The 26,650-nt window shown below is 47.6% G+C and overlaps 1 protein-coding gene across 1 annotated transcript in view; it reads right to left on the bottom strand.

Annotated features, from left to right (window-relative positions):
- The window catches only part of cd2ap (CD2-associated protein), a 36,112-nt gene extending 13,723 nt beyond the window's left edge, over positions 1-22,389 (bottom strand). The window contains exons 1-8 of the mRNA XM_079753874.1: positions 22,204-22,389; positions 15,562-15,722; positions 9,591-9,819; positions 6,980-7,080; positions 6,641-6,761; positions 5,855-6,018; positions 4,431-4,512; positions 3,638-3,726 (exon numbers count right to left, since the gene is read on the bottom strand). Of these exons, the coding sequence (XP_079610000.1) occupies positions 3,638-3,726; positions 4,431-4,512; positions 5,855-6,018; positions 6,641-6,761; positions 6,980-7,080; positions 9,591-9,819; positions 15,562-15,722; positions 22,204-22,207 (951 nt within the window). The 5' untranslated portion in view covers positions 22,208-22,389. The remainder of the gene's footprint in view (positions 1-3,637; positions 3,727-4,430; positions 4,513-5,854; positions 6,019-6,640; positions 6,762-6,979; positions 7,081-9,590; positions 9,820-15,561; positions 15,723-22,203) is intronic.
- Positions 22,390-26,650: the final 4,261 nt, after the last annotated feature.

The following is a 26,650-nucleotide window of genomic DNA, read 5'->3' as shown; positions in this document are numbered from 1 at the left end:
TTTCAGTTCCGTTCACTATCAGGATTCGTTTGTTTGATTCGTTCGTTGAGTCAGATGGTCTGTTACTTCATTTGGCAGGGAATCGGAAATGATGGAATAAATGTTAATCAACATGCATGTAGTCTACTACTTTCTAATGTTCTAGCGAAATTACCAAGGTTAAGTGTAAATATTAAGCATATATATAAAGCACATACATGCCTTTTTTCATAAATATCCTTAATACATAATGGGGTGCAGTAAGAATTAAATGGCGTCTTCCAAGTAGCGCTAAGAAGCAGTGAATCACCATTGTGCGAATTCCCTACTAGACCAAACGAGACTCGTAATGGTAGGTAAGACAATACTTTATTAAAGCATGCAATTGTGTTGTAGAACAAAATAAAAAGAAAACGTATAAAGTGCTTGCATGATATTGAAGCCTACAGCGATCGTTAGTTAACTTGTGTGGCGGTACCTTGTCATTTGTTTACCCGTGGGCCATGGCAACGCGATTGCTACCAGCTGTAGTATTGTCATTGGCTGAAACTTTGAGAACGTTTTAGACTCAATCAATACAAGGTCGCGGGGAGACGGAGCTCTGTTCGTTTGTATATTTTATTTACATGACCATATTTTTGGTTTATGTTACAAAAAAATAAAGAATCAAAGAATCATTTCTCTTGTATTTGGAATCAGTTCTCGTCGTTCACCTTCGGGATTCGTTCGTTGTGAACGAATCGTTCGCGACCGACCCCTAGCGTACACCTTCATGTCACAACTGTAGTTGTACAGACCACGATTAAAGGCCGTGTTGCAGGGTAAATTTTCCAACGAATTTGTGCAATTTGCTTGTTGGTAATAAAGATTTAAACTGTTATCCATTGTATTTAATGTTGTTAGGTATCACAAAACGGAATGTAACACGAAAAGTAGGTACTACTTTAGCGGTTTGCTATTGATTCTCATTTCCCCCAGAATGCATTGCATGACGTCACGTTGGGGAGGCACGGACAAAAGCCGCATTGAGACCCTTGAGAGTAGAGACTAGTAAGAGAGTGTTCAGCAGATTATACAGATACATAGATATTATATGTAGTTAGTATATGCTACACGTGAACCTCCTAAGATGGCGCAATTTGATTGGTTTGCAAAATGTCCGCTAATAAAAACAAAAAAAACGCTAATAAAAACAAATAAATCTCGGCAAAAAGTGTAATCTTGTTTATTTTTGGACAGTTCACGTGTAGTATATACTAAAACATTTAATTAACAATTATTCACCTAAGGCTCCCTGAATCCTTCGGCCTCGGGGTCTATTCCCCACTACTCACTTCGCCTTCGGCGAATAATTGTTAATTAAAAGCCAAGATAGATAGATAGCCTAGTCAAGTCTTTATTAATACCAAACGACACAAATCGTCGGGAATTCATGTAGGTGATTCGGCTCACACAGTATAGCCTACAAGACCACACAGAACAAGGGAGACAACAAGTCTGACATCACATTAAAACTAGACACATGCGCAGACAGAGAGACAGACAGACAGACAGACAGACAGACAGACAGACAGACGATAATTAAATATGTTCTATTATTTGCCTTGCGGAGCCAGCCAGTCCTGTGAGAGTAATGTTGAGAAGTCATACTAAAAACGGATAGCAAGCGAAAGCTAAACCAGACTGTATCAATCACACACTTTGGGTCCATTCTAACTTATGGTAAGAGGCTGTTCTTTAAATCTTTGCAGTGACTGAATGTTGAGGATAAAACAGATTGTTTTGCATAAGATGAGTGTGTGCGACTGTGCGTGTGTCCTTTCCGGCCTCGGCATACTGCATGGTTATGAAGGCCTTGTGGTTAGTTGTGGTCTTAGTGAAGCAGCCTAGCCTTGGAGTTGGATAAGTTGGAGTGATTGTGTACGGGCGTGCGAGAGTGAGAGAAAAGCACACCCGCCGTGGTGATGTTTGGCTTGTTGTGGGCTGTCTGTCAGCATCCGCCGGGTTGGATGAATGTGCTTTGTGTATAATGTGTTCAATGTACATCTGTCTGGTCGTATTTGCGGTAGATTGATGGTTAAAAAATGTCAAACCACGATCGGTCATACTTGCAGGCACTCATTTGCAAGTGCACTGATTGCGTGTCCGATAGGCTATACCTGGCATTTATTCGGTTGATTGCTAATCTAATTGCCAGATTGGTGCCAATCATTGTCGTGTTTGCATTGTAATGCACAACATTTCCTCTCCTTGTTATAAATCAACGTGCATCCAAACAACTTTAGCCAATGCAGCCTCCTATGTCAGTGTTGCTTAACAATATTACAGCATATCGGATTATCAAAATTGTTAAGTGTGTGCTTGTGTGTGTTGTCATGTTGGTTAAATACTGATTGTCTTGGCTTGGATCCATGAAATATTGTAATGTAATTTAATTTGCATTTAATTGGTTTTGACCGCCATCAGCTCTCTGCAATTCCTCATTCACTCTCTCACATCTGACAGGTTTGAAATTATACGGCTGTGGGCCATCATACATGCTATTTGTGGTTCTTGCCACCTTAGACGCCATAGTTCTAGTACTAGGCTGAGGCTACCTTCCACCATGTCTCCCCAACGTGACGTCATCGCCGAATGGTGTTAGAAAACACCCGTAACTGCCAAAAACGACCAAAAACTGGACTTTAACACTATTTTGGAGACATTTTATAAATGATATACATATTTTGAGTGCTTTATGTACCCATTAATCAAAACTTCCGGTTAACCTGCAACACAGCCTTTAAGGCCCTACGATTTACATGATGCGGAAATCTGTACTAGAAATTGAGTCGAACGTGGAATATGCATAATTTGCATACATTTCCATAATTTGGCAGAATTTATAAAAATAATAATCATCAAAGGAAGGCCTGATTATTGTAGTAACCTAGATGATTTAATAAGTGTAATCTGACAGAAGAGTAACAGGGCAATACCGGGAATATAATGCGTCAGGGATGAACTGTCTCTTTCCATCCTACAGCCCTGACATACTATATACTATAGATCCGACGCGTAACAATGGATGTGACGACCACTTAAAGTCTGCAGCCTGTGTGAAGAACTAGGAACAGCTCCGTGTTACCACAGCATTCCTACTCAAGCCACAGTTTATTGCAAGCACATGCGCAAATTCAAGACAAGACCTCATCCAGGGCTTTGTGGCAGTGGGCAGTGCAGCTGGTCTGACATCCTTTAGCAGAGATCAGATGCTCTCCTCTAGTGAAGCATTTCAAACAGGCGAGCGTGTTGCCTGAATATGAGAGCAACCTCCGGCAGACTCAACTCACCGGCGTGCTCGACCGACCGATGTCGGCCGTTTGACAGAAGATTGTTCTGAACATCGTCATTTGCTGGGCTGTCCGCTTTTAAATCGTGATATTCCAAAAGACGAGCTGTCTCCGTCTAATTAGCCATCGTTCCATAGTTCTAAATCGTGCATCATTAAAAATGTACCATTGTATATTATTAAACTGTTGACGTAAATAAAACAGATTTCATAAGGATCTGCATTATACTTCGGCCTTGAGATCCATTCTTCGCGTTGCTATGGGAACAAGAAGCCTGGTTTGTTTTTAACACCATTATGAGCTTGACCTTTGACCCCAGGGCGTACCTTGCTCAGGATGTGAATGATGTCATCCTCCTTCAGACTTAGCTCGTCCTCATTGGTCGAGTCAAACGCGTAGGTCACCTTGCAGTATTCTGGGGGGGGACGAGAGAAGGAGAAAGAGAAAGAGAAATAAAGAGGGAGGAAGACAGAAAGAAAGAGAAAGAGAAGACGACGAAGAGAAAGAGAAAGAGTGAGAGAATTGAAAATTGAAAATTGACTAATTAATGAGATCACTTGCTAGCAGATATAACCTATAACTTTAGCTAATTACTATAACTGATCCTAAGGAACGTGCTCATTGGGCTACATGTGTTGGCTCATCTCTGCAGAGTATAACCGGTTAGCTGGCATCAGAGGTAGCCCAATATACACAGTGCCGAAAATAGTGCGGAATCATCCACGAGTGTGTAGACAAACTATAATCCTGCTGTATTGTTACCGACACTACCGAAATCTTTGTTCAGTATTTCTTAGTGTATTTCCCCTCACAGAGAGGAGCAAGGCTTCTGTAACTCCGCAAGTCGATGGAAGCGGCTAACGGAAAGCCAATGCTAACCCAGGGGACCCTGTACCCCCCAAAGAAGAGTTTGGTATTCAACAACTGGCTTGAAACCAGGTAGGACAGGCAAACGGATTTAGGGATATCTGGGCGTAACACGTTAAGGTCATGGAAGACTTGGATCTTAAACTCTATTCAAAAACAGATATCTATAAAAATAAATACATATATACACAGTGTACTGTACGGACAACATGACGGAGACGACAGCGTCTCTTCTCTGGTTGCCACGGTTACCTTGAGCTCTGCTGTCTGCTTGCGCGGTCGGGGCAGCGGGGGCGGAGCCTGGCTTGCCAGCGGATGGTAAGGATGGGATTGGCTGGAATGAAGCAAACCACACAGATGGAGATGATATCCTCATTTATGATTGGATGTTGGCGGGGGGGGGGGGATTGGAGGATTCCCTGGCTCTAGGATATGTTCTATGTGGACCGGTTCTATGTGGATATGTTCTATGTGGACCGGTTCTATGTTGACCGGTTCTATATGGATATGTTCTATGTGGACCGGTTCTATGTATACATGTTCTATGTGCAATGGTTCTATATGACCAGACTCGATGTGAACTGGTTCCATGTTTATGGGCTCTTTAAGGACCTGTTCTGTAGGGTCAGGTTCTATGTTGGCGGTTCTATAAAGACAGATTCTATAAGGAAGAAGGTAAACCAAACAGCAGGTGGGAGGGGAGCACATTAACGAGGAGGTGGAGGTGGAGTGGAAGGAGGTGGAGGAGGAGGTGGGGGTGAAGGTGAGGGGAGGAGAGGGGGGAGGAGGTGATGGAGGAGGTGGGGGTAGGAGAGGGGGAGGTGATGGAGGAGGTGGGGGGAGGAGAGGGAGGAGGAGGTGATGGAGGAGGTGGGGGGAGGAGGTGGGGGGGGTGATGGAGGCGGTGGGGGTAGGAGAGGGAGGAGGTGATGGAGGCGGTGGGGGTAGGAGAGGGAGGAGGTGATGGAGGAGGTGGAGGGGAGACGCAGGAGGGGAGGGGGGAGAGACGGGTGGGAGGGAAGTGATGGAAGGAGGTGGTGGGAGGAGAGAGGGAGCCCGGGAGGAGGTGGGGTTTGGGTGTTGAGATGAGAGCGGAGGTGATGGAGGAGGTGGGGCAAAGGCTAGGAGGAGCAGATAGACGAGGTGGGCGGAGGTGTGGCAGGAGTTGGGGAGGAGGTGATAAAAGGAGCTGAGGGTGACGGGGGAGGTGAGGGTGGAGGTGAGGGTGGAGGGGAGGGTGGAGGTGAGGGTGGAGGTGAGGGGGGAGGTGAGGGTGGAGGGGGGAGGGTCAGCAGTGTGTAAGTGCTGTGGGGGAGGAGAGAGGAGGACACTCAGAACAGTACTGTCATGCTGCTGCTGTTAGCCTATAGCATCCAACGCTAGGTAAGCAGCTACAGAAAACAAAGCTACGGTTAGTATATAGCAGGGATAAGGTAGCTAGCCTACAGCACAGTATGCTAGGGAAGGAGCTAGCATATATACACAGCACACATTATACACGAAAGAGCCATTTTACAGAAAACAACACTAAACATGGAGATAGCATATTAGCATGTAGCACATAGCGTCAATGAACCAGCTAGCCTATGGCACCTCATGGCACCTTCAGGACTACCTAATCTGTAACGGATTGACCTCCAGGACGATCTGATCTGGACCAGCCCCCCAGGACCCACCTTGTCGCGGCGCTCCTCCTTGTCCGGGCTGGGGGGGCGGGGGCGGAGCTTCACGGACCCCTCCCTGAAGATGTCTCCGAAGCCGAACCCAAGGACCTTCTTAGGAGGAACAACGACCCCGTTACCTGGTCCAGGGGAGGTCGGGTCCAGCACCTCCTTACCATCTGGGGGGGGGGGGGGGGGAGAGAGAGAGGAGAGGGAGGGGAGGGAGAGAGAGGAGAAGAGAGAGGGGAGGGTAGGGAGGGGAGAGAGGAGTAGGAGAGAGAGAGGAGGTGAGGAGAAGGAGGGAGAAATAGAAGGAGGGAGAGAGGGAGGGAGAAAGAGAGGAAGAAGCTTTGTCAAGGGACCCATAAACTAACAACACACACCTGTCTACCTGCGTGTTCTACCTGTTCTCTGAGGACCTCCAGCACACTAATAAAACATACTGTTGACACATGGAGAAAACGCGCTGCATGCTAATAAACAAACAAACGGCTCAGACAGAGGAAGACACCGTTAACACACTCTGCAGGCAAATAGAAACTCAATTATGTAAATACCAAGAGAGGCCTTGGAACAGTTGTAAAGCACGGGCGGGGGACGGGGTTGGAGGTGAACCGTTGCTGGATCAACAGAATGCGGATGGAACGGATCAACATGCTAGCACAGGCAGCCTAGCCTTGAGGAACGAGCCTGCATCCAAACACCAGCTTAGCTTTGATGTTCCCTCTGCTGTCCCTGCCTCACCTGGTCTGTGTCCAGGTGTGTGTTGTGTGTGTGTGTGTGTGTGTGTGTGCGTCTCACCTATCTCGTCCGTTGCCGTAGCAACTTCGCCAGTCTCCTCGTCCTCCAGCTCTTTGACGAAGTTGGAGGGAAACAGACCGGACCTGCCGTTCACAGAGCCACTCCACCAGCCCTCCTCCACCTAACAGACAGACAGACAGAGACACACACAGACAGAAAGACAGAAAGACAGAGAGACACAGACAGACAGACAGACAGACAGACAGACAGACAGACAGACAGACAGACAGACAGAGGTTTACAGGTAGTTCGTGGAGGCTAGGCTACGAGGCTAAGCAGCTCCGTGGCTAAAGGGGGCAGGGTGCTAGGAGTGAGGTGCGTCCTCGGGGGGGGTCCTACCTCCTCGTTGATGTCCACCAGCTCCCCCACCGTCAGCTCCAGCTCGTCCTGGTTCTGGGGCACGTAGTCGTACAGGACCTTGCACTGTCGCGGCCGGGGCTCTGCGGAAACAACACCAGCGCTAAGACGCCTGCTCCACCCCTTCTCCACACAGCTCCGCAACCTGCTCCACCACTTCAGCCCCGCACGGGCGTGTTTCACATTCACCGCAGTGCATTGTGGGGCTTTTACAAGGTGAAGTACACTGAGGACCAACCCCACTGAGCCAAACTATAATTATAATACTGAATAATACTACTGCAGGCAGACTAACGTCCTGCTCCTTAATAACCTGTCTTACCCCTACCCGCTCCTTAATGACCTGTCTCTGTACTGTCTAACCCCTACCTGCTCCTTAATGACCTGTCTCTGTACTGTCTAACCCCTACCTGCTCCTTAATGACCTGTCTCTGTACTGTCTAACCCCTACCTGCTCCTTAATGACCTGTCCCTGTACTGTCTAACCCCTACCTGCTCCTTAATGACCTGTCTCTGTACTGTCTAACCCCTACCTGCTCCTTAATGACCTGTCTCTGTACTGTCTAACCCATACCTGCTCCTTAATGACCTGTCCCTGTACTGTCTAACCCCTACCTGCTCCTTAATGACCTGTCTCTGTACTGTCTAACCCCTACCTGCTCCTTAATGACCTGTCTCTGTACTGTCTAACCCCTACCTGCTCCTTAATGACCTGTCTCTGTACTGTCTAACCCCTACCTGCTCCTTAATGACCTGTCTCTGTACTGTCTAACCCCTACCTGCTCCTTAATGACCTGTCTCTACAGTCTAACCCCTACCTGCTCCTTACTGACCTGTCTCTGTACTGTCTAACCCCTACCTGCTCCTTAATGACCTGTCTCTGTACTGTCTAACCCCTACCTGCTCCTTAAAGACCTGTCTCTGTACTGTCTAACCCCTACCTGCTCCTTAATGACCTGTCTCTGTACTGTCTAACCCCTACCTGCTCCTTAATGACCTGTCTCTGTACTGTCTAACCCCTACCTGCTCCTTAATGACCTGTCCCTGTACTGCCTAACCCCTACCTGCTCCTTAATGACCTGTCTCTGTACTGTCTAACCCCTACCTGCTCCTTAATGACCTGTCTCTGTACTGTCTAACCCCTACCTGCTCCTTAATGACCTGTCCCTGTACTGTCTAACCCCTACCTGCTCCTTAATGACCTGTCTCTGTACTGTCTAACCCCTACCTGCTCCTTAATGACCTGTCTCTGTACTGTCTAACCCATACCTGCTCCTTAATGACCTGTCCCTGTACTGTCTAACCCCTACCTGCTCCTTAATGACCTGTCTCTGTACTGTCTAACCCCTACCTGCTCCTTAATGACCTGTCTCTGTACTGTCTAACCCCTACCTGCTCCTTAATGACCTGTCTCTGTACTGTCTAACCCCTACCTGCTCCTTAATGACCTGTCTCTGTACTGTCTAACCCCTACCTGCTCCTTAATGACCTGTCTCTGTACTGTCTAACCCCTACCTGCTCCTTAATGACCTGTCTCTGTACTGTCTAACCCCTACCTGCTCCTTAATGACCTGTCTCTGTACTGTCTAACCCCTACCTGCTCCTTAATGACCTGTCTCTGTACTGTCTAACCCCTACCTGCTCCTTAATGACCTGTCTCTGTACTGCCTAACCCCTACCTGCTCCTTAATGACCTGTCTCTGTACTGCCTAACCCCTACCTGCTCCTTAAAGACCTGTCTCTGTACTGTCTAACCCCTACCTGCTCCTTAATGACCTGTCTCTGTACTGCCTAACCCCTACCTGCTCCTTAATGACCTGTCTCTGTACTGTCTAACCCCTACCTGCTCCTTAATGACCTGTCCCTGTACTGCCTAACCCCTACCTGCTCCTTAATGACCTGTCTCTGTACTGTCTAACCCCTACCTGCTCCTTAATGACCTGTCTCTGTACTGCCTAACCCCTCCCTGCCACTTCCTCATATTGCGGTGTGTTGTAATGCTTGTGGTAATGCAGCAGCCTCCACCAGGGGGCAGTATGGGATAGGTTTATTCTCGGGGTCAGGGAGATTCCAAGAGATTCCATGACTCAACAGTGCTGTCTTCGTTGTAATACTCCCACTCTATTAAGCGCTCTAAGACACTGAGACATACCATTCCAACATTAGTGCAGAGTGTTGTGTGGTCATGCCCTGCGCAGCTATTTCTGTGCTCTAGGTTTGAAGCCATGATAATGGATTCCTTTCACTGACCGGTTACTCTGCATGTTGACAGCCTCTATTCATGAACACATTATGGTACTGAAGCACACGCACACACACACACACACATACGTGTGTGTGTGTGTGATGAGGTGGATGTCTGGCTAGGAGTAGAGGTCGGATGAGGGTGGGGGTGTGGTTAGAGGTGGAGGGGGTTAGGGTGGTGTAACCTACTCTTCTTGGAGGTGGAGGGGGTGAGGGTGGTGTAACCTACTCTTCTTGGAGGTGGAGGGGGTGAGGGTGGTGTAACCTACTCTTCTTGGGGGTGGAGGGGGTGAGGGTGGTGTAACCTACTCTTCTTGGAGGTGGAGGGGGTGAGGGTGGTGTAACCTACTCTTCTTGGAGGTCTGGCCGTGGGGCTGGAACCCCCCTGTGGGGACGAGAATGTGGCTCATCCTCTGGACCATGTTGGCCACCGTCCCCGGCTGCTTCTCCCGCCGCCGCGCCTGGCACACCTCCGCCTTGACCTCCGCCTTGGCCTCCGCCTTGGCCTCCGCCTTGGCCTCCGCCTTGGCCTCCGCCTTGGCCTCCGCCTTCTCCTCCTTGATTTCCTTCTTCAGCTCCTAGGAACGGCCGACAGGTCAAAGGTCAGACAGATGATCAGAGAGTTCAAAACCTGGCTGTACTTGAAGTCCTGAGGGGGCGGAGTCAGAGTGGCATGGGGCGGGGTCAGAGTGACAGGGGGCGGAGTCAGAGTGACATGGGGCGGAGTCACAGTCAACTACAAATCTAAGCAAGGGTTTGCAACTTCGTGTACATTTTCAGGGCTGTAGTTTGATGTGGAATGTACGCCACATGGTGCCTTGTCTCCGTTGTCCTGGTAATGATCTTTGAATATGGCGCCACACCCCTGCTCAAAACGTACAGGGAAAAGTCTGTTCCCTGTACTTAAGTCGCCTGTGAGTAAAAAAGTCCTTCATTGAGCGCATGAAGAGAAGCAGTACAAACTGACGCACAAATGCTGACTCTGCTCTCGCACTCGCGTTGTTTTCTCTTGCACGCCTTGATATTCTTTCTCCTCGCACAGTGATTCATTATGGTACTAGGTGGACGGTGTATAACATTCAGACACTTTTTGCCAAAGCGACATACAACCATTCATACATATATACGGCCGAGTCAACCATGCCAGTACGTGCGCAAGTACGCACGTACGCAAGTACACACACACACACACACACAGCGAAAGCCAGCTCGTCTGGAGCAGTCAGGGTAAGGTGTCGTGCTCAGGAACACCTCAAGAATCATCTTGGAGGAGCCGGGGATCAAACTAGCAACCTTCTGATTGTAAGTCGACCGGCTCTGCCTCCTGGGCTGAGCCCAACTTCTGTTGTATCCCTGATTGTGATTGATAACAAGCGGCCCGACAAGTCCAAACACCTCTTTGATTTCTAGGGTAACACCAAGCTCACATTAACCAAGACTGCCCCAGAGCAGACGTCTCAGAACACGCGGTGGAGAACGATAAAGCCCAGCGTTACACCACAGACCACTAGCGGTTCTTGATAAAACATGTTACTATGCGTTAATGAAAGCAGGATTATCAGGGGCAGTGAACCATAGCCAGCCTTGAAGACGAGCAGTACTTGAGTAAATAGAACATCAGACCAGTTATATTATGAAGTTATAATAATATAACAGACCAGGAATTATAAATATTAGAAATGTAGGATGCATCAAAAAAATGAATACTGCACTAGCCCGCTGTAGCCAGTGTACCGTAGCTATTTGGTGTAATGATGACAGCAATCATCTATTAAAATCTAATTAATCAGTGCTATCTGTGTTTATGTATATTGTAGTAAAAACTAAATAGAACAATCAAACTAAATTCTCGGGAATCAGAGAAATCAATGTCTAATAGTGATCGGTAACAGCAGCGACCAATGAAGTTTAGAGATACAGCGGCTGGCTCCGCCCACTTGGGGCCAAAAAAATAACCACCGCGAGAGCAGAAATAGTATCAGAGCGAGCAGCAAAACACTTTATGTGCTGGCACAACAGATCGTTTCCTCCTCAGTCTTTATTGCTGCTCTTGAGAGCAGAGAAATATAGCCTCTCAGGAGGGCAGTCAAGGTGCTCGTAATAATGATGTGTGCCCGGATGTGTGAGACGTTTTTGCTCCTGAATTTTGGTAGGGATATGCCGCCAATACTACAACCAACCCTTGTTGGTTTATGATAATTCCTGATTCGTCTGAGGGTACGGACGCAAGATGAAAGGCTATTTGAACTACCTGACGTGATTGACAGCTAAACTACCCTACTTGATTGACAGCTCAACTACCCTACGTGATCGACAGCCCAACTACCCTACGGGATTCACAGCTCAACTACCCTACGTGATTGACAGCCCAACTACCCTACGGGATTCACAGCTCAACTACCCTACGTGATCGACAGCCCAACTATCCTACGGGATTCACAGCTCAACTACCCTACGTGATCGACAGCCCAACTACCCTACGGGATTCACAGCTCAACTACCCTACGTGATTGACAGCTCAACTACCCTACGTGATCGACAGCCCAACTACCCTACGTGATTGACAGCTCAACTACCCTACGTGATCGACAGCCCAACTACCCTACGTGATTGACAGCTCAACTACCCTACGTGATCGACAGCCCAACTACCCTACGGGATTCACAGCTCATGCTTTGTAAAGGAGTTTCAGTCAGCGGTTATACAGATTTCGGTTAATACCAAACCTAAGTTAAGTTAACTTAAACGACACCAATAGACCTCTGAAGAGTAAGTCCCTCCTCCGAGGCTCCGGTTCCCTCGGTGAGATGTCTATGCGTAATAACACGGGGTTTAGAATGATCGTACATAACAAACTATGTAATAATAAAAATAATAATAATAATAATAGATCTGTTTTTTATAGCGCTTTTCTAAATACTCAAAGACCACACTCAGAGAACACATACAGACAGTACAGACAATCAAACAAAAGGGGAAAAAAATAAACAACACCACAACAACAGGCAACACACTAGGAGAGCTGGAGAGAGTGGAAGATGGCGGAGGAGGATTTGTCAACTCTGTAGGTGGCACAGAAGTAAAAGCTGCGTCACGTTTTGAACTACACACTTCTGTTTCTATCTAGTTCCGACTGGGTTTTTTCATTGTCGGTGCCGTTAAAGTAGCTTTAATAATCGTTTACTACTTTAACGGCACCGACAATCCAAAAACCCAGTGGAAATTAGATAAAAAGGTGTGTAGTTCAAAACGTGAGCAGCTTTTACTTCTTCTTCGCCGCCTACAGAGTTGGTTATGTACGACCATTCTAACCCCCGTGTTATTTCCCGTAGACGTCTGACCGAGGGAACGGGAGCCTCGGAGGAGGGACTGGTTCTTCAGAGGTCTACGGTATCTCGACCAGTGGACGGACACGTCTCTCCTGTGTTCCCAGGTTCTGGAACTCCTGACCGGGAATGTGGGCCAAGTCCGTTCTTGGATTCAACGACTCCCGTCCCACCACCCCTCTCCCACCCAAAGCAAACAGTAACCCTGGCAACTCGCTGCCCAACAAGGCCGGCTCCACATGACTCATCACGTGTCACCGTGACAACGGCTCAAAGTCCAGACTCCCAGAGGTGAGGTCAGGTGGGCGGGACCGCAGATGAAAACACGCAAGTTACTATAAACAATACAGAACAGTACTAAACTAACAATACTCTACAGAACAGTACTAAACTAACAATACTCTACAGAACAGTACTAAACTAACAATACTCTACAGAACAGTACTAAACTAACAATACTCTACAGAACAGTACTAAACTAACAATACTCTACAGAACCGTAGTAAAATAACAATACTCTACAGAACAGTACTAAAATAACAATACTCTACAGAACAGTACTAAACTAACAATACTCTACAGAACAGTAGTGAAATAACAATACTCTTCAGAACAGTACTAAACTAACAATACTCTACAGAACAGTACTAAACTAACAATACTCGATGCAATACTAAACAAGCCTCAATACCAAACTAATGATAAACTAGTACACAAAACAATATCAAACTAACAATACTCAATACTATACAAAACTCAACACCAGAACAATACTTAACTAGCAATACTCCCTTGCTGAAAAGAACACACATTCTATGCATATCACACACACACGAACACACACATAAAGTGTTCTCACACATTAACCCAGACACACATCACCCTTAACCACAGAATCCAAGACACACAGCGCAGAAAGACACGGGACACAACACAACACAACACAACACAACATAACACACCTGTTCATCCGCTGCAATGAGGCCGGGACATTTCAGCCCTAAATACAAGAGGTCGTCTTCAGACATTATCCAACGATACCAGACAAAACACACACACACGTATATACAGAGAGCCAGAGAGCCAGGGAGATAACAAAAGAGAGAGAAGAAGAATGTCCGGGAGCAAAGAGCAGCTATGACATCACAGCCAGAAGTTCATGGATAAGCGATGAGGATCACCAAGAACAGGCCCAATAGTGGAGTACCTATCCCACTGGAGGGAGGGAGGAAGGGGCATAGACGGAAAGAAGGAACAAACAATATAAATGTTTCTGACTCCATCAAGATGACAGCGACAAGGAGAGGAAAGGACTCTTCAGTCGTGACTCTTGACTGAAGATGATCAGTGAAATGTTCCCCAGATCCACAGATAAAGCCATCCAATCACCAGACTGACGCTCTCCAATATGCAGACTGAACAACCCACACGCTAACCCTGCAGTCGTCTTCAGAACACCTCACTATTCATCTGGTCCTCAGACAGAACGACAGACTCATGTTCTTAAACAGACAGACGGACTGACAGACAAGTTCTTTATCAGACAGACACACACACTTTATCACACAGACAGACAGATCCATGTTCTTTAGCAGACAGACAGGCTGACAGACGCACATTCCTTATCACACAGACAGACTGATCCATATTCCTTAGCAGACAGACAGACAGACCCATGTTCTTTATCAGACAGACAGGCCTATGTTCTTTATCAGACAGACAGACTGGCAGACATGTTCTTTATCTATGAAGGTATTATTGGAACAAAAGTCTTTAGCACCTGTAACTGCAGATTTTGAATGTGTACACTAAAGTCACAATAAATTTGAAGTCGTGAGCGAGCACAAGTCCATCAATACAACTGCTCGAATCTGCTGCTACGAGTCTCAGCTGTTGTTTTTTGCAGGTAGTTTTGCAGCACGTCTATGTGGTACAAGTGTAGCAAAAGTGATTCGTATCCGTATGAAGCAGTGTCCGTGGGCGGGACAAAATTGCAGCATTAACCAATGAAAGTTGCCGGCAGGGGGTGCATTTGGTCCCAAACTACATTGGGACCATCCAAGCATTTCATTGGTTAATGCTGCAATTTTGTCCCGCCAACGGACACTCTGCCTCATACGGATATATATGACTTTTGCTCTACATGTACCACCTAGAAGTGTTGCAAAACTACCTGCAAAAAAACCCACAGCTGTGACTTGCAGGAGCAGATTCGAGCAGTTGTAACGATGGGCTTGCACTCGCTCATTAAAATGCTGAATCAACATAGCGTTCTATATCATTTTATTTATGAGGACAATTTTCACAGATGTGCAACTTCTGATGCATTAGTTCACATTTGGGTTTACGAATGCACACATTTTGGGCATGTTCTCAGATTATGAAACACGGGTGAACGAATATATTTTGCACCAACTGCGCTGCAATGATTGTAGCAAAAGGATTTGTGCACCTGTAACACAGACTTGTGAACTCGTAGACCCTATTTTGTGTTTACAATGGTAGAAAAAATATTTACGACTTCAATTGTACTGTTACACATTTGTGACTTTAGAGTACACATGCAAAATAAATATATACGACTTCAAATTTACTGTGACTTTAGTGTACGCATTAAAAACCTGCAGTTACAGGTGCTAAAGACTTTTGCTCCAATAATACCTTCATAGATAAAGAACATGTCTGCCAGTCTGTCTGTCTGATAAAAAACATGAGTCTGCCAGTCTGTCTGTCTGATGAAGAACATAGGGCTGTCTGTCTGCCTGTCTGTCTGTTAAAGAACATAGGCCTGTCTGACAGACAGGCCTATGATCTTTATCAGACAGACAGACTGGCAGACATGTTCTTTAACAGACAGACCTATGGTCTTTATCAGACAGACAGACTGACGGACATGTTCTTTATCAGACAGACAGACATGTTCTTTGACAGACAGACATGTTCTTTGACAGACAGACAGAGGTTCAGACAGACAGACAGACAGAACCCCCCCACCTTGACGAAGTTGTCGGGGAAGAGCCCCCGGCGTCCGTCCAGCTCCCCCTCCATCCAGCCCCCCTCCTCCTCCACCCGGCGCACGCCCACGATGACATCACCGGGGCGGAGCGTCAGCTCGTCCTCGTGGAGCGCCTCGTACTCATACTCCACCAACACCTCTGCACCCGCAGGAAGTGGGCCACCGCACGCAGGAAGTGACCCGGGAAGGAGAGAGAGAGAGAGAGAGGGAGAGGGGGGGGGAGAGAGAGAGAGAGAAGAGAAAGAGAGAGAGGGGGAGGGAGAGAGAGAGAGAGAGAGAGAGAGAGAGAGAGAGAGGGGGGGGGAGGGAGAGAGAGAGAGAGAGAGAGAGAGAGAGAGAGAGAGAGAGAGAGAGAGATGAGAGAGAGAGAGAGAGAGAGAGAGAGAGGAGAAAGAGAGAGAGGAGGAGGGAGAGAGAGAGAGAGAGAGAGAGAGAGAGAGAGGAGAGAGAGAGAGAGAGAGGAGAAGAGAGAGAGAGAGAGAGAGAAAAGAGAGGGGGGAGGAGAGAGAGAGAGAAGAGAAAGAGAGAGAGGGGGAGGAGAGAGAGAGAGAGAGAGAGAGAGAGAGAGAGAGAGAGAGAGAGAGAGAGAGAGAGAGAGAGAGAGAGAGAGAGAGAGAGAGAGAGAGAGAGAGGAGAAAGAGAGAGAGGGGGAGGGAGAGAGAGAGAGAGAGAGAGAGAGAGAGAGAGAGAGAGAGAGAGAGAGGAGAGAGAGAGAGAGAGAGAGAGAGAGGAGAGAGAGAGAGAGGAGAAAGAGAGAGAGGGGGAGGGAGAGAGAGAGAGAGAGAAAGAGAGGGGGAGAGAGAGAGAGAAGAGAAAGAAAGAGAGAGAAGAGAAAGAGAGAGAGAGAGAAAAGAAGAGAAAGAGAGAGAGAAAGAGAGAGAGAGAGAGAGAGAGAGAGAGAGAGAGTAAGAGGAATGGGGAACAGGAGAGATGAGGATGGCAGGGAATGAGAGACAAAAAGGAGGAGAAATGTCAGAGAGAAAGAACAGATGATTTGGTTAGGAACATGGACCATCTTCATCATCAACAACCACCCAATGTCCAATACAATAATAACACTTCTATCTAAAGGTACAGGAACGACCCTGAACCCAAGTGTCACGATGCTGGACTTTCTAACGTAGGATACAAACATGGAGACAATACCTTGAAAAATATTGATATTAGATACCATTGATGATACCACTGGGGTACCATTGAGGGTAATATGTTTTGATTTTTATTAGAAGATAAATGTAAGGCTATAACATGATGACGACAGCAAAATGACAAGCGATTACTGCGAGAGACTGCAAAGTGATTGAATAAGAGGAGGGGGGGCTATATGGCCACAGTGCTGTGTGTCAGAGAAACACACACACACACACACACACACACACACACACACACACACACACACACACACACACACACACACACACACACACACACACACACACTCCGGTGCATTGATACTGCGTGGAAATTAGTACTGGAACCGTTTCATATATATTCATTATTGATATTATCTACTTTTTGACAACACTAGAATCAAGAAACTAATTCTCTTCACTTGACACTTAGCCGAAGCTGCTGTAGATGAAGACATCATGTCAAGGTACCGTCTTCCCCCTAACAAGGCCAGCCCGGTCCAGTGTAGCTCCTCCAACGTGGTGGGGACGGATGAGGACTTTAGAGGGTATTCAGACTTCAGAGGGGGTATTCAGTTGGCTGCAATCTGCAACCTCACCACTAGATGCCCCCAAAACCCTTCACACTGCACCTTTGAAATCACCCAATAACATGACGCGAGAACCGCTGCATTAGAGGGTGATGAAGAATCTGTATGACTGCCACACACACGTCCTACAGACCTCCATCCTTTAAAAAAATGTTGTTTACCGTAGCCCCAAACAGGCCTGAACTCCACAAACAGGCCTGAACTCAACAAACAGGCCTGAACCTAACAGGCCTGAACTCAACAAACAGGCCTGAACTTAACAAACAGGCCTGAACTTAACAAACAGGCCTGAACTTAACAAACAGGCCTCAACCTAACAGGCCTAAACTCAACAAACAGGCCTGAACCTAACAGGCCTGAACTCAACAAACAGGCCTGAACCTAACAAACAGGCCTGAACTCAAAAACAGGCTAGAACTTAACAAACAGGCCTGAACCTAACAAACAGGCCGGAACTTAACAAACACTCCTGCCAACAATGCTAACAGGCTAACAGACTCCAAAATAAACACGCTAACCAGCCAACAGGCTCACATGCCAACAGGCTCACATGCTTAAAAGCAGACAGGCTAACAAGCTAACAGGCTTGTGGCGTTCTATCAGCGGACCTGAGTGTTGTCATGGAAACATCTGGTCGATGGTTGCTTTTGACCGTTGTTCATTTTGGATTTGTAGTGCATTGACTGTTTACATGCAGATGTGTCTCGTTATTGATAAATAATGCACACACACACACACACACACAGGGAAGGTAACTGACCAATCAGAACAGGGTATTCAAGCACATTGTGTTATAAATGGTTAATGTGTTTTGTGGAGCTCTGCTACTGGTGTAGAGCGGCTCGCTCTGCGACAGGTGCAGAGCGATTCAGGAGCAGGATGTCAACCCAGTACACACACCGGGTCAAGGTGTGCTGCTGGGTCACGGGTTGGTGACAAACACACACAAGGTAAAACCCATATCAGAACAAGGTAACACAAACAAACACAAGGTAAAACCCATATCAGAACAAGGTAACACAAACAAGGTAAACCCCCCCCACCCAAGGTAAAACCCATATCAGAACAAGGTAACACACATCCCCAAGGTAAAACCCATATCAGAACAAGGTAACACACATCCCCAAGGTAAAACCCATATCAGAACAAGGTAACACACAAACAAACACACACACACACACCCCATATCAGAACAAGGTAACACACACACACACACCAGGGTAAAACCAATATCAGAACAAGGTAACACACACACACACATCAGAACAGGGTAACCCACACACACCAAGAGACTGAACAGTGCACGGCGCTACTCAGACCGTACACGCCCATTCTGCTGCTCAAGACGTCGGCGGGCGCCCAGACGTGCGGCCCCCCCAGGTCTCAGCAGCGCGGCACCCTGGCAACTCGTCTCTGATTGGTCGAGCAGGGAGCATGCGCTGCGTTTGGTTTTGTTTCAGCCAGATACCAGAATAAAGTGAACGCACCGCCGGGTGGGAAACACCAACTGATCCCCGGCGGTGGAGGAGGACCCCGGGGTCGGACATCTTGCCTTGCCCCCCCACCCCACCCGTCCGTATCTCTCCCAGTAAGGTTCTACCCGACAGGAAGCCGAAGGAGCAGAACTTCCAGGTCAGCACTTCCTATCTCCTTACACAGCACTTCCTCTTAATGGGCGGGGTCAGAGACGGCCTCCCTTAACCCTCAGGGGGGTGTTGGTGGGTTACCACAGAGACTGGGGAGGGGGGGGGGGCATGCAGGTAAACAACAAACACTGACTAGCGCGCACACACACACACACTGACTAGCACTAATACACCTGCAGTCCTGCACCTGCTTGTGGTGCAATAAGAACCAACCAGAGAAGGTTCAAACCCTTCATCATGGGAAAGAACATCAGCAGCCAAAACCTTGCTTTGTATAAAGGTGTAGCATGATGTCCTAGCACAGTCCCCTAGCATACAACCTTAGCAAGTCGGCCTAGCACAAAACCCTAGCATGTAGCCCTAGCATACAACCTTAGCAGCTAGCCCTTGCATACAACCTTAGCACGTTGCCCTATCACACAACCTTAGCGCGAAGCTACACTTGTAGGTAGAAGACTATGGGCTGAGGCTAGCACCGCGGGCGTGTTGGGACACAGCGCTACGTTCCACTGGAGGCTAGCTCTGACAGAGAGAATTCCTTAGTGAGTGCTTAGCCCACCTCAATGCGTCCCCCTCCGGAGCCCGGGGGCAACATCCACTAATATCAGAGCCGTTAATCATCCCAGAAGGGGGATCTGGTTGCCAAAGCAGGACAGTAATACAATAGAATTATATGAAAGAATAATGAATAAAACTATATGAACATACGACGACTAGATCTATTTTTAAGTATTCGTCTTCATTAAGCTGTGACTGACAGCAGTAATTAAGGCGCAGGTCTGTGTCAGAGTGGCCCCGGGACCAGGAGAGGACAGTACAGCGGCCACACACTGCTCATAAGCACTGCAGTAGACTTGGGCGTCAAACCCAAAACCTTACCGATGGGGTCCGACACCCAAAACCACTACACCACCCAGCCCCCACCTTAACTGCCACCCTCGATGTAAGAGGAGAACCAGGAGGGAAAAGTGGATTTAGAACCGGATGAGCATGCGGTTTCGAAAGATTGTTTGAAAGCTGTTTGGAGGCGTACTTTCTGTATCCGCCTAGTGTTGAGACAGCGATTCATACTGCTTTAGTCCTTAACTCCTCGTCATTACTGTCCTCGCTGAAGCACCATCATCTTTAGAAGAAACCCTGCATGCCTGGCTGCGCATAGACGTAGGAACTACAGAAGTGGCGTAGATTGAATCTATAACCCGTTTCACAGCATAGCAAGGAAGCTGAATAACAGGCTAGTCACTCTAAAAACACTCAGGGAGCTGGGGGGGACACCGGGCTGGGAGATTGCCGAGACCAACGGGTTATACCCCTCCATGCCTTCACACAGGACACACGCACAGAGATGAAACCCCATCAGCAGCACCACCATACTGCGCTGCTCCTCATTTTACAGCATCACTCATCACAGGCACACGACCCCTGGCTGGGAGACACACAGGCAGGTCAGCCAGGCTGTAGGGCAGGCCCTGCGTCCAGCTCTAAGCCCTGACTGGGCTGAACGGAGTGAGGGGGAGGCTAGGCCCTGATGCAAGGGGGCATAACAGGTCCCAGTCTTCTGGGTCGGGAGGGGGGGGGGGGGGGGAGACGTGATGGAAGGAAAGATGTGATGGATCGTAGGGAGGGGGAAAGCTACATCACACACGGTTAGAATCAAAGCACAGGCTGACCGCACACCAACGCTCGTGGCACAGTTTAAATGACTGTGCGTGTGCGGTGCACCCAAGTGTCACACTTGGAGAGCCGGTGTGAACCAAGAATAATGTCATCACAGTTCACACCACAATCTGACTCGGTTCTGAGCGCCTCGGAAACGTTGAAGCTCTGTAGGCAGAGGAGACGAACATTGAGTCCACGGCCACGTCAACAGAGACTAAACCCACCATGGCTGTGAGTGACAGCCAGGCAACCTACCACAACAACTACTGTTGTTTTTAAAGTGCATGTGTGACACACTGAGGCACAGAAGTGACTTGTCCCAGGTTCTAGTGTCCTGTAAATACGCTCCCATGCAGACGACGTGCTGCTCTTTCTACTCAACACTCGGCTGAGCGAGGGAGCATTCCAGTTCATTTAAAAGGGAGCAGTGAATGTTTGTACATCAGGAAGCCAATAAGTGAGCTTTAACCCAGAACTGTGGGAACGGGTGTGTGTGTTTGTGTGTGTGTGTTTGTGGGGGGACATACAGTCTACGTAGCAGACTGTATATCAGGAGGTGAAGGGAGGAGGGCGGGACTGTGGCCTGTATGGTGGAGCAGGGTGTGGGGACTTCGGCTGTCAAACGGAAAGTATGTCCTGTCCTCTATTCACTCACTCACAACCACATTCCCCCATTTACCTTCCCCGAGTGGATGAACTCACTCCTCAGATAGATGGGTATCTGCACACTTGAAGAATATGACTGGACTTCAGCAAATCACTAACTAATCTAATTTACTAACTAATGATTCAATCTGCAATCAATGGATGGATATATAGAGTTAACCTGCTGATCATCCACCCATGATCCATAATAGTCACCATGTCATTCATGTATAGACTAAAGATCATAGCATTGAGTGAAAAAAGGAATGCGGCCGGGCCAAACCTCTAGCAAACAGGCGAATTAGTTAACTTACTGATTAACAAACTGGTAAACTAGCTTACTAGACTAACTAGTCAGCTAGCCTGCTGGCTAACTAGCGGGCTCACCGAGCTAACTGGCTGTCAGACCGGGTGAATAGGTTAAGCAGCTAACTGTTGTGCTAACTTTATGCTACCAGACCCTGCGGTCAGGAGTGTATTTACACTGCGGCTCCACCGGTGGTGAACATCATGATGGGAAGGGAGAGCCTCACGCGCCACATCACTACACTGCTCACTACTCTGCTCACTACTCAGCTCACTACTCTCTGCTCACTACTCTCTGCTCACTACTCTCTGCTCACTACTCTCTGCTCACTACTCTCTACTCACTACTAGGTACTCTGTACTCACTACTAGGTACTCACTATTCTGTATTCGCGACTCACTATTCGGTACATGGTACTCGGATCTCAGTACTAGGGTCTCAGTATTCAATCATCAGTACTCAGTACTCACTAATCGGTACTAGGTACTCGGTATTAGTACTCGGTTTCAGTACTCACTACTCGGGTCTCAGTACTGACTAATCGGTAGTCGGGTCTCAGTACTCACTATTCGGGTCCCAGTACTGACTAATCGGTAGTCGGGGCTCAGTACTCACTACTCGTTACGGAGTACTCGGTACTCACCCATCCAGAGACTCCCAGATATCACAGGTCAGGAAGCTCCTCGTTATCTTGCTTCTTTGTCGACGTCCTCCGTCCGTTTCCTGCCCGCCGAGTCTGTGTTGATCCGCACGCCGTCGTATGTCCATCCGGCCCGGGCAGAGAGCGACGTCTCTCCCGCTGGAGGAAGTTCAGGAGTCTCCACCTTCACCGCTGCCACCAAAACACCACCTACCAGCGGGGAAACCTCGCGATGGTTCCCCCGAACACTCCCGCGAGAGGAATGTCCGGTGGAATGTGGAAGCAGTCCGTCCATGGAGTGGGAAGTGTGTGTGTGTGTGTGTGTGTGTTTGTGTGTGTGTGTGCGCGCGTGCGTGTGCGTGTGTGTCCATTAATAGCTATAATTAATAATAACTTGTATTATCTCTAAGTAGAATATATATCTACATCTATATTCGCGCTTGCGTACCATATACTTTCGGCTATATCATTTACTTTCGGCTATATATAATATATTTTAGGCTATATATAATATACCTTAGACTATATATACTTTCCTTTGGGCTATATATAATACACTTTAGGATATATATATATAATGCAGTAGAAGGCTGCCATGTCAGAAGCAGTGCTTCTGACTGCGCAGTGTGTATTTGCGTGTGTAATGTGTGCATTTGCGTGTTTAATGTGTGTATTTGCGTGTGTGATCTGTGTGTTTGTCAGTGCGGTTATTCAGTGCGTCTGGACGGAGGCCAGCGGGAAGTGTCTGAGAGGATAGCGGTCCTGACCGAGCCGCATGCAAATTACGGGAACCACAGACGCCGCAGGGTGTTTGAACCACTGGCAGCCGGACCCAGCCCAGGGGGGGGGTCGGATTACACACTGGTTATTAGTGAGGAAAACATCCGTAGTTTTGTTTTCTGTCCTGAAAGTTAAAGTTCAATTATTTTCATACACGTTAATTAAAGCGTGATGGAGAGGTGGGACAGTCCATATTTATCTTTACATCGTAAATATTACAAACCTCACAAACATGTCCAGGCCTAAACGTTTGTAATAAAAACGATTGTTGCTGTCTACGCCCACGTTTATAATTAGCCTACAGCTGGTGGAATTTATTTAATAAATCAAAACTATAATCAAACGTGTTCACTCAAAATGAAACCTGACAACACTTCTCCAGTGGTACTGCACTGCACAGATTTATTGCTAAATAGTGACAGAGTGCGGTGCTGTTGTGAAACGCATTGCAGTTTTTTCCATTTTGCAAGTTTCCATTACATAACCCGACTCGACTGCGGTTCTGCTGTCTATATTAATATTTATATAAATATAGATAAAAGTTATTAATTACATTTCTTGATTGCAATACTTGAGCAGCAATCTTCACTGACTGTCTTGTAATCTGAGTAATTTTCAATCGGAGTTTGGAGAACGTAATCCAATTTTGTAGGCCTAATCATTAAAGTAATCTGTTAAGAATAGACCGTTCTGTCTACGCTCATGCAGAAGAAGTGGCCCTTCTGTGTATGTTCATATACCGTATGTTGTGTTTCTGCACTTTCCTGTTGTGTTTATACAAGAAAAGTTTTATTGTTGTAATGAGCAACAATCACCGGCAGGGAGCAGACTTACCCCGCCGTCATCAGCGTCTGACTTATTATCTTATGCCTGCTTATGGATGTTTGATCGAGAGAGAGAGAGAGAGAGAGAGAGGGAGAGTTGGAGATGGTGTGTGTGTGTGTGTGTGTGTGAGAGAGAGAGAGAGAGAGAGAGAGAGAGAGAGAGAGATAGATAGATAGATAGAGATATAGAGAGTGAGAGAGAAAGAGGGAGAGGGAGAGTTGGGGGGGGATGTTTCAATAGGCCAATTACATACATTTTACAATTATGTTAATAAAACATACAAATATAAAAAACATCGTGTATATAACATACATGCTAATGTCGGATATTTATATACGTTAATACCACATATGGAGAGGACGCACACACGGACAGGGGAGAGGGTGCGCCATCAGCTGGCCCTATTTCCAGTAACATCTAAAACTATAAGCCTGTTGAATGACTGGCTGCCTGACTGCCTGTTGAATGACTGGCTGCCTGACTGCCTGTTGAATGACTAGCTGCCTAACTGTCCGAATGACTGTCTGACTGCCTGTTGAATGACTGGCTGCTTAACTGTCTGACTGATCGACTGACTGAGTAGCTGACTGACTGATTGGCCTACAGCCTTGTGTCTGGGGGTCAGGGTGCATGCCTAGCTCAGACAGCGCAGTCCCTAGCCCCTAGCCCTTATGGCCTAAACACTAGCCCCAAGCCAACAGCCCTTATGTCCTAAACACTAGCCCCTAGCCAATAGCCCTTGTGCTCTAAACACTAGCCCCTAGCCCTTACGTCCTAGCCACTATCGCCTAGCCCTTTTGTCCTAACGACTAGCCCCTATAGTCACTAGCCCCTATGTCCTAACCACTAGCCCCTATGACATAGGGACCAGTGGTTAGGACATAGGGCCTATGTCCTAACTACTGGTCCCTAGCCACTCGCCCCTTAGTCCTACCCTCTGGCCACTAGGTCGTAACCAATAGTACATATTAGATATATTTTATGGTTAGTCCAATGTGTGTAATAGATCGTTGGATAACTAATATGGTTCGTCATATGTGTGTAATAGATCATTAGATAACTGATAGGTTGAGTCCTATGTGCGTAATCACACATATCATTAGTAATCCTCATTGTAATAATAGATCATTGACAACTAATCACTTGTCGTGTTTGTCTCTCTTAATGTTCACGTGCGCGTCATCTCGCGCCCCGACGGGTAATTTGCGCGCAGGCGGAAGCGCATCCCGGGCGCAGGAGGGTCTTCGGCGGCAGTGACGCTCGTGTTCCGCAGCACCCCACCGACCAGAGAGCCGCACTGCACCGCACCGGGCGAGGCTGCCACCACACACTCTGTCTCCTCCCCATACCTCAGCCCCGTGATGGGACGCCCAGCTCGCATCCCTTACGACCCCCGACTGCGCCACCCTCTCCTCCACCTCCACCTCCACCTCCACCTCCTCGCTATAAAGAGCCGTCGGCCGGAGGTTGGGACGCAGTAGCAGACCGGGCGAGCGTACGACATGGACGGACATCCGCAGCACCGCGGCCGGGAGATGAGTCGGAACGCGGACTAACGTCCATGCGTGTTGTTCCAGAAGGGAGATGAACCGCGAGATGCGTGTCGCTACTGTTCTACTGGTGGTGAGTAGAAGAGACGGTTCTGTATTGGACATACATGTGTATGTTATATGATTATGTATGCATCATGGTTCTATACGTTCACACCGGCAGCTCTTTAAAGGCACAGTGCGTGTTTTTTACACTCCAACTCTTTGTTAGTTGGCCAACATTGGGGTATAAGAGTGAGAGAGAGACAGAGGGAGTGAGACATACAGAAAGAGAGACACAGAGATAGAGTGATATAGAGAGAAAGGGAGATAGATAGAGATAGAGAGGAACGTGATATGAGAGAGACAGAGAGAAAGATGGAGGGAGAGAAAGTGAGGGAGAGGGGTGGAGAGAGGGGGGAGATGGAGAGAGAGAGAGAGAGAAAGCAGAGAGAGAGAGAGAGGGAGAGAGAGAAAGCAGAGAGAGAGAGAGAGGGAGAGAGAGAGAGAGAGACAGCCTCCTTTGTGCTAAACATGTGCATGTTTCTCCAGCAGCTGACCAATAGAAACTCTTATCTTCTGTGGAGATAATCTGTGGATGGAAGTCACGACCGGCCTCCCTGCCTTGCAAGGGTCCTGGTGGCCAGCCTTCCACGGAGAGTTGACTCATTGTGTGGTCTCATCACGTGTGAGGGGAACTCAGTTAGGACAGAGGAGGGTGCCAGGGCCAAGACAATACCACAACGTGGGTCTGAATAATGCCCCATGTTGTTATTGTATGATCTGAATCCTTTGGGTGGAGGGAGGACAGAGACTCACCTTGTGAAGCAGGCCTCTGGTGTTACGTTTGAGATGTCAGAGAGACGGTAGCCTCTGGAGCGAAACAACAGGACGGAGGGCTCACCTTACCGCCTCTTTTACAGAAAGTAATTGAAAATAGTTGTGTGATTTCTTTGACCCTTTGTGCTCAGTTTCTGTATAATGAATGAAATGTAAGCAGAACGCTAGCAGAACATTAGCAGAACTCTAGCTGAACATTAGCAGATTGCTAGCGAGACATTAGCAGAATGCTAGCAAAACTGAGCAGAACACTAATTAACATTAGCGTAACGCAAGGAAAACAATAGCAGAACGCTAGCAGAACACTAATAGACATGAGCATACCATGAGCAAAACATTTTCAGGCTGCTAAACAAATGGTAGCAGAATGCCAGCAGAATATTAGCAGAATGCTAGCAGAAGATTAGCGGAACGCTAGCCAAACGTAAGCAGAATGCAATCAGAACATTAGCAGATCCTAGCCAAACGTAAGCAGA

This window comes from Pollachius pollachius (genome assembly GCF_949987615.1).
Source record: "Pollachius pollachius genome assembly, chromosome: 16".
In the NCBI taxonomy this organism is placed as follows: domain Eukaryota; kingdom Metazoa; phylum Chordata; class Actinopteri; order Gadiformes; family Gadidae; genus Pollachius; species Pollachius pollachius.
This window is presented reverse-complemented; position numbering and strand designations above follow the sequence as displayed.